The following is a 9,101-nucleotide window of genomic DNA, read 5'->3' as shown; positions in this document are numbered from 1 at the left end:
CAGGTGGGGAGGGGGCTCAGCACCTCTGGAATTCAAGCCTTACACACATGTAGCAAGGTATGCTGGAAAAAAACTTTAATGGGCAAACACATCCCCACCCTATGGCTATGGAAAATCCCGGGGCAGCAAACACTATGTGTGTGCGTGCAGGGGGGGAAGAGAACAGGATTTGGGGGACACTACAGCAGGGCTTGCACTGCCTGAACTCCTGTGTGTCAATCTGTGGAAGGTAGGCTGGAGGATTGCTGCTACATCAGTTCCCCTGTCCTCTCCCCCTACAGGGGACACTGGGGCTAAGGGCTGCTATCCACAGCCATTCCAGAAGAGGGATTTTTCCCTACCCACATGCATATCCCCAGCACCCAGTCCAGCTATTCTGGCTAAGGACCTGACCTCAAATAGCAACAGCAGAGACATGACGACACTCCCATTTTGGCAGCCCTGCCTGCTGTGCCCAGGGATCAGAGCAGTTCAGTGCAGCTGCACTGTGGCTCACCTGGAGAGCTGGGTCGGGGTGGGTTGGGTATGAGACCCAGAGCTGCATAAAATGAAAAGTACAATTGCATGTAGATTCTGTTTGCACTAAAGCAAAGACTGTCTTGGCAGCTTCACACGGTACTTCCAGGCCAAAAGAGTCTGCTTTCTTCAGAGCATTTCTCTTCTGGGCGTAGGGTGGGAGGTGCTGAGAATCTCCCTGATGTGCTGAGTGCCCACAACTGCCATTGAAGTTAGGTAGAGTTGCGGCTGTTCATTGTCTCAGGATCATTCAGGTGCATTTGTAGGAAGCTAAACAGGATGGTTCTGCTCATCACAGCGTGTCTTTAAGTACATGAGAAATCCCACTGACTTAATGAGTCATGGGTTGAAGAACCTTGCTGAATCGCTTCGCATGCAAGTTTGAGTAGTCTTGCTGCAAGGAAAAAAATGGGATAATTTAGATACCCAGTCAACAAAATAGTCTTCCCTTTCTGTCTGCTGTGACAGTTACTAGCATACTTCAGAACCATAAAGTAACTGTGCTGAATTACCATTATGAATTACCATAACCACACATGTGGTTGCAGGGGTGTGTGTGTATATATATTTATATATAGATTTTCTTAGTGACTTTCTTGTGGGAAACCATGAGTACTGTACTGCTAGTAAATATCCTTTGCAACTTATCTGCCTCCATCTGTTCAGCTCTGTGAGGTTTTTTTTTGTTCTTAGCAAACATCCTGATTTATAAAAAGATTTTAATAAAAGCCCATGAATATGAAAAAATAAATAAAAAAGGAATGAAACAGTTTGCATTCACCCCTTAAGAATAAAGCACAAAACTTTATTCATTAACTTGATCTGAGTACAACAGTGATGCAGATTATAGTGCCATAGGAGTGCAATATGTGTTGCTTGCAATATGAAAGTAGAGAAGATCAGTAAATGTACAGAACAGCAACCTCGGTCAACTTCTCATTTCGCAAACAAGCAGACTTACTGTATAGACAAACACCAATTCACTTTTACAGAAAGACTCGGAAATAGAGCTGTCCCACAAACCATTGAAAAAGAAAGGGAATATTTCAAAAAAGCCTGGTTTGTCAGGTTTCTGAAGGAAGGGGAGAAAACAAAATGAAACCTAGCACAAAACAAAAACCCCATCACTAAAATCTATCAACTTAAAACAAAATATCTTTTTAAAGTTCGTTTTATGTCCCAAAACTTAAACCCTAACCATCTATAAGGCACCCTTACTGCAAGGGTTGTTAGCAACTCAAACAGTCACACTGCTTGCACAGAACAATTTCATTAATGATGCAAAAATCTCATTACTATGGGAAGAAATGACTTCTGGGATAGATATTTTTCTGGCCTAGCCAGCTGAATAAGGGCCTGATCCAAAGTAGGCTGAAGTCAATGGGAGTCTTTCCATTGATTTCAACGGGCTTTAGATCAGGTCCAAAAGATGCATATAGGCACCTAACTCCCAGTGACTTTCAATTCCTCTCTGCATCTTTAGGATTAGGCACATAAATACATTTGAAAATCTGGCCCAAAGTGCTGTGTTTGATACACTAACTGTGAACACTCTGCTAGATTGTACAGCTGAAACACCTGTTTGCCTCCAGAACAAAAAGTAAGGCCTGCTTCAATCACAAAGCATGTAGGATCAATATTCTCTCCTTTGGATGAACATTTTGAGGAAGTAATTAACATAAATGCATTTCCTTGTTAGAAGCCCTTTGGGAAATAAAGTAATTCATGGCAACAACACTGATGGCCAATTATTTCCCCACTTCCTGAACCAGTGCCTTACATTTAAATTAATATGCTTACTGGAGTCAGAGATGATGCCTGACAAGGGGGGCTTTCAACTGGAACATCCAAATCTGTGCATGACACTGGTTTTCTTATCATTTAAATGGGACACACAAGGTGGGGGAGGGAATCACAAGACAAAATCCACACCAGCTGCCACCCACTGTGGGCCTTGTAGCCAACCACTGGCGGTGTTTTCCTACCAAAGGAGAAAGGCACATTGTTCTCTCATCACAGAGCTCAGTAGCACTTTCTGTGCTCCTCATTACATTGCAATAGCATAAGACCATACCCCAGCCCTCCCCAGTATGTGTCTGCTGCCCTTGTTTGCCTGAGCGGCCCCACGAAGTCTGAGTGGGTGAACAGTGCAGTGGCCCTGGGACGGCTCAAGGGAGTGCTGACAGCAGGATCAGGACCCAAGTGTGTGTGGTGGACCGAGATGACCATGGCTCCAGGACAGGTTGGGTGCTTTGCTTGTTCCCTCCAATGGGGGTGGGTGGCGAATCTTCTTGTGAATGTTCTTTTCAGTGGATATAAAGTAATGTCCAACATGTGGAGTGTGTCGTAACAAAACAAAGACCAAACCGCCCCTACCCCCACAATTGAATCCTGAAAGGGTGTTAATAGATATCGAAGAGGGGAAAGGGATGGAGAGAAAGAGGAGGTTTTTCATTCATTACATACTCCTCTATCCTAAGGCCCAGCCCTTCTAAGGGTTAAGTTCTCCCAACTTCCATTGAAGTCAATGGGACCTACAGGTGCTGAGGATCGCTCAGTATTAGGTCTTTGGGATACAGCACTGGCAGTGCTGAGTGCTCTCCTCTCTTTCTAGGGGCTGATTCTGTGGTCACCTTTTACACCAGCTTTTTTCCATTGACTTCAGTAGACTTACTCTTGATTTACACCTGTTACTCTGGATTTACATTTGTCCATGACTCCAGTGACTTCAAGGGGCTTTGAGAACGAGCAGCACTTGGCTGACCTGCAATTATTTCCTCTTAAGTGGTTTAAACTCACTTCTGAGGAGCCCTGGAGGACCCTAGCTGAACCAGACTCACTCCCCACCTCAAGGCATCCCTGCCATATTTATAACAGAACAAAATAATTTTCTCTTTGTAAAGATTAACTTGAATTTTAAAACTGGCCACAGCATAAACATCTTGAGAGAGGCAACTACGTATCAAAGGGATTTGGCTTCAAAGGGTGGTGGCTAATTCAAGCTTAACAAATCTTTCCAAAAAGACTTAGTGACTCTCCCCAAATGATAGGACTTTTGGACCATCTGGGCAAAGACAACTTTCCAAGGTGTGCCTCTGAATGGGGAAAGGATGGCAAAACATTCAGCATCAGAGCAAGTCAAAGTTTAAAACAGGCAAACGTCAAAGAAAAGACAGTCCATGCCTGAGAGGAAACACCAGGAAATTATCAGAATCACAAAATTAAGTCTTTCACCTTGTAAGACCAATAACCCTCTCATTACTTTTTCAGCCTGATTCTTTTCATCGCATATGGAAGCTGATTTGAGTTTACAAGTCACCACAAAGCATATTTAAGGAGCAGTTACTAACCAGAAACTGAGAACAAATGTGTATTGTCGTTAGACAATCTTTTCAAACTCTTAACAGCACTCCAATCTGTTTTAAGTGACACCAGCATGAAGTTATCCACTAAGGAAGAAAAAATAATATAATGAAGCTTCTCAAACAAGTTTTGAAAGGGAAAAAAATGGTTTCATGTTTCACCGGGAAGATGAAAGTGTTAGATATGTCTAAAATCTTCCAAATCTATCCTTCCAGCTACTGGCTTAAATCCTAAAATCTGCAGAAAAGACACAATGCACATATTAAGATAAATGCACTATTATTCTGATTTTCAAGCCTGAGTGGAAATGAGTTCACTTACAATATAGTGCAAGGACATTGGACTGGCCAAGTCTTCCTTCTTTCTGGTTTATATAAAAATTCTTGTGTCTTTTTTCTGTCTCTTAGTTGACGGGAGAGGGGACAAAAATGGTAAGTCATATTACTTGATCCCAACTACACTGACAAATATTGCTAAGCTACACACAGCATTCCTCAGCAATCTCATCACTGCTGGTATAGGTACTGCAGACCTGAATGAAAGGCAATAAATAATGGGCGGCATTTTCAAAAAGAAGTGCCTATGGCCAAATTCTGTACTGATTTACACCCAGGCTAATACTCAGAACATGCGAACACATCAGCAATCAGGTAACTGTGTGCTCCAAATATGCATTTATATCTGCAAATGGGAACCTACATGAGCAGCAGCACATCTCCAGGGAATGTTGAAGAAGGAGGGGGAAATTTACCTACATCTTGAAGATATGCCTCAAAACAACAGAATATGGGAGTGGTACTAGGGAAATGATTCACGAAGTGACTAAGGAGCCTCTCCCTGGGGCTATGTCTCTGTTTATAAGGCTGCTACTTGCCTTCTCCACCTGACGAGAAGGTAGAAAAACCTGTGGTGAGAATTACTAGCTGCTTACTGGAGAAAACAGGCCCCAGGGCTGCAGCAGTGATCCTTAAAGACATGGCATTTCCTAGGGTTTGTGTACACGGGGACATTCAGGAAAGTTAAGATGAAATAACTAAAGTTGTGAGATAAAGCAACATTAATTCACAGTAGCGGAGAATTTAGCTACAGTGAACTAACATCATTTTGTTTTGAATGACAGCATTTACACAGGGGTGTAATCCTCTGTAATTAATGTACTTTAACTTCACACATTTATTTGATTCATCTTAACTTTCCTGAATGTCTCAATGTATTTCTTAGTAATGGAGAAACCTATGGTTGTAAAGAACAATGACACCAGCTTCTACATAGTCTACACTCATCTTCAGGATTTTGCTAACATATCTGGAGCATCTAAATTGGCTTCTCTTTCATTTCTTTCTAAGCAGGGATAGTGACGATAGGTCAGAAACTGGTAAGAAATAGATACAATCTAACCTTAAGTCATTTTTCATAGCTTGGGTTTTTGAAAATAAAGCACTGAAAATAACCAGATCAGATATTTTGAAATTCAAACTTTGCCCATTTTCAACTTTTCCGCTGGATAAAGTTCCCGTGTCTGTTGTGCAGATGTTTATTAATAAATCTAGAGATGGAGGGAACAATGTGATCTGCAAGCTTGCAGCTTTTCCTGTGCTATGCAGGAAAGCATCCTTTGAACTGAAAATTAGAACGGGGAAAAAGACGCAGACTAAGGCTGACCCTCGAAATCACTGCTCACCAGCATCTGTCACACTATGTTCATGAGGAGTCATCTGCAGGGTTGGGGCCTAAACAATTTCAGGGATTTTTTTAAAACTGATACCCAAAATATCCAGCTTGAAATTGAGCCATAATCTGCAAGAAACAAATAGCAAATTTCAGTCAGTCCCAACCCTAGCAAACGCCCTAATCATAAGATGTTTGCCCCTTCAGTATGCTGTGTTTGGTTTCATTGGTAACCCGGATTTGCTTCTCACATTTCAGTTATTCCACTCCCATTTACTTGTTAATAGTAATCTGGAAGTGTTTATTATGCTTGTGCTGGAACGTGAAACAAACAACATGCTGAACTGATCCTTGCTGTAACCCCATTGAAGTCACTGGAATTACAGCACCTCCACCAGCTCATCCTCTGGTCTGCACCATCCTTTTCCCCTGGCTGTGCTCTCTAGCATGCAGGCTGTATGGATTCCCTAGATAGGTCCTCCAAATACTAAACCCTCTGCCCAGATCTCTTCAGTGGAACTGCACTGGTTCTGTTGGATCAGGCCTCTCTGAGACTGCAAACAGAAAGCAGGATTTGCTTAATTCTGCACATTGAGAAGATTAGTTATAGGACAGCATGCTGTCCTGCTGGAGCAGAAGTGCAGAACTCAATACAATGATCTAGAATCTCACATCTCCTACACGACCTTAAAGACCTAACCACCTCCTCCTCCTGATGTCTATGTGTTAGTCCCCAGTAACGGAAAACACAAAAGGCTCTGGTGTCTCCCATGAAGACTATCAAATCTAAAAGGAAAATCTTGACATCCCTCTGTAGACTAGCACACTCATAAAAGAGAGGGATACATTAGCAGTTCAGCACCAACGTAGAAAAGATGCTGACCTTTCAGCAGCTAAGCATTCATTCGGGGAAGTTAATGTGTTCCTCATGTCCTTGTGTGAACACAACCGCCTTCCAAGCAGTGAAGTTATATACAGGCAATCCTCACACTCTGGAGCACAGTGGGAAAAGAATGCAAACAATAATAAACATAACTTGATTCAAAAAACTATCCTGCATGATTTCCTACACCCTACAAAGTGTGCCAGGCACAAAGGAAAAAAAAACAACAAAAAACCAAAATACCAAGGCTGCATCTTTGTAGCATGAAAAATTCCAAACCCTCTTTTCAAAGCATAAGTGAAAACACGGTAACAAACAACAAAAAAAGTGCTCAACTTGATACACTGTGCAGTATCGTCAATGTCTGCAACAGCGATTTAACCAATGAGACTGTACTGGGAGAACATGGTGCAAGATAGGGCTACTTCACACAGAAGCCTCCCTTCCTCTTCCAAAAGGGGTTAAATCGCATGTCTGCCCACACAGAAAAAAATTCTCTGCTGGTGCAACTCAGTGCAGCTGAGCCATTTTTCAGTAGCAGGGAATTTGGCCCAAAGTCTCTGGGTGTGCACCGGAGCATACATGAGAAGAATTTCCTTTTAACCCTTTCATTTCCTCCAGCCACCCTAAATCCCCAGACTAAACAGGAAGAAAACTGCCACTTCTACACCATTCCCTTTACTTAAATGACTAGTAAAGCCCAGGCCATGTTAATTAAAGCAGAAAGTATGGAGGAGGGAAGATCTGAAAACATACACAGCAATTCACTATTGATATCCTAGCATATATGTAGTACAAGTACAAGCAGGGAATTTGTTTTCCAATAATTTGGTTGGTATGCAGCGGAACAGAGCAAACTGCCTACCTCGTTCTTTCATAACAGAAAGAATATGCTCTTTTAAAACAGTGCCAGTTAAGAAATGGTGTGCAAAAAGGATTAATTTTACCATATGGGTATACTACAGAATATATGTATACATATTCATTTCTTGAAATGATTACAATTCTTTCATTCTACTAGGCATCCTAAGAGCACTTCCTGGCTCTAGCAATAAAGTTCGTCATATTCTGGACAAAAATAAAGGGAATATTATTGAGGGAGAAGAAAAGAACCGCTTCCTATCATGTGTACAACATGTAAAAAGTTTACACACTACCATCAAGTTTCTGAACACAGAAATTTTTACCCCATTGGCAAGTGTTCATCTTGGCCCAATTGCTATGAATACAGGTGCCTTTTTCAGATTTTCCCTTTTTGGTGGATGAGTAAGTTGCTCTCCAAAGAGAATTTGGACTTTATCATACAATATCCTATGCAATTTGTTTTTTGTTTTGTTTAAAGGGCTATAAATGTAGAGTGAATTAAAAGAGTTTTGCTTTCTTCTTCATGTCGTTGCGTCTCCAAAGAGGTAACTTGTCAAACTCTTGTATTGTCATGCCAAATATTTCTTGAAAAACTTCCGGTGCTAAGTGACGCTGGAGAAAGGGAGAAAATCACAATCAGTAATAATCAAGGAGATGCCAATGGAGAATGGGCTTATTAAAGATTGTATTCTGAAGCACAGCAAGTCTCAGGGAGCTAGGGTAAACTGGCAAGCAGCTTCAGTGCTAGCCTTAGGGGCTTGATTAAAGGTCCAAGGATACGCACTGAAATAATGCTAACAAAGCTCTCCAAGTGCTTATCCACCACGAATGAATGCATAATCATACCTACATCTTATATAGTGATTTTCATCAGTAGGTCCCCCAAGCACTTTAAAAGAGAGGTCAGTATCATCCCCATTGCACAGCTGGGGAAACTGAGGGTCAGAGAAGGGAAGTGACATGCCTAACGTCCCAGCCAGCCAGCGGCAGAGCCCGGAATTGAACCCAGGTCTCCTGAATCCCACTCCAGTGCTCTATCCACTAGGTTTCACTGTCCCCCATTAATTAGGTTTCTCAGCTAGCTTGCGACATAGGTATTACTGTTTCCATTTTAAGAGGGGGAAACAGACAGAGTGATTAAAGGACTGCCTTCCTTGCATGGCAATACGCTGGGCCAGCTAGCATGTGCAGCAGCATGCACAACACGTGCTAGGGAGAGCAAGGTTTGACCAAGCCATCTCTCCAGCAAATCACACTCCCTTGAAGCTGTGGTGCACCAGCACCTGCACTGGCCACACCCCCTCATAGTGCTGTCTCAGACTGTACACAGGTTTCTTCCTCCACTGCTTCTTAGAATATGCTGGGTGGGGAGCACGAAGCTCTCCATGGTGCACAAGCAAAACACAGGGCAGTATTACACCTATAGGTCACAGATCCATTCCTTTAAAAACATATAGAAATGACCATAATGCTGTCTGGATATTGGTGGCCCCCTTCAAAGAAACTGGGTTTATAACCACAAGGAATCAGAACATCACACAACTGCCCAAGTCTCCTTAACTCACATTCATGAACAATTTTTAATGTGGAAGTAGAGACATAAACCTCATGCTTTTAGACATAAGGCAAACACTAACTAATGGCAGCTGGGAAGAAACTTCTGCTGTGGGCAGGTTATTCCATAACAGGGCAGTCTGGAATCCCTGGCTCCTCCGTAGCAGCTGGCAGGGGGGCTGGAACAATCTTTACAGTGGGGGTGCTGAGAGCTAATGAATCAAACGGTAAACCCTGTATATGATGGAAACCA

General features: G+C 42.4%; 1 protein-coding gene across 7 annotated transcripts in view; it reads right to left on the bottom strand.

Moving 5' to 3' along the window:
• Nucleotides 1-1,300: 1,300 nt before the first annotated feature.
• ABLIM1 (actin binding LIM protein 1) overlaps nucleotides 1,301-9,101 on the bottom strand; it is a 323,364-nt gene continuing 315,563 nt past the window's right edge. For all 7 annotated transcript variants that reach the window (XM_043518178.1, XM_043518174.1, XM_043518176.1 and 4 more), the window contains one exon: nucleotides 1,301-7,906. In XM_043518178.1, the coding sequence (XP_043374113.1) occupies nucleotides 7,793-7,906 (114 nt within the window). In that variant the 3' untranslated portion in view covers nucleotides 1,301-7,792. The remainder of the gene's footprint in view (nucleotides 7,907-9,101) is intronic.

Source organism: Dermochelys coriacea, chromosome 7 (genome assembly GCF_009764565.3).
Source record: "Dermochelys coriacea isolate rDerCor1 chromosome 7, rDerCor1.pri.v4, whole genome shotgun sequence".
Taxonomy (NCBI): domain Eukaryota; kingdom Metazoa; phylum Chordata; order Testudines; family Dermochelyidae; genus Dermochelys; species Dermochelys coriacea.
This window is presented reverse-complemented; position numbering and strand designations above follow the sequence as displayed.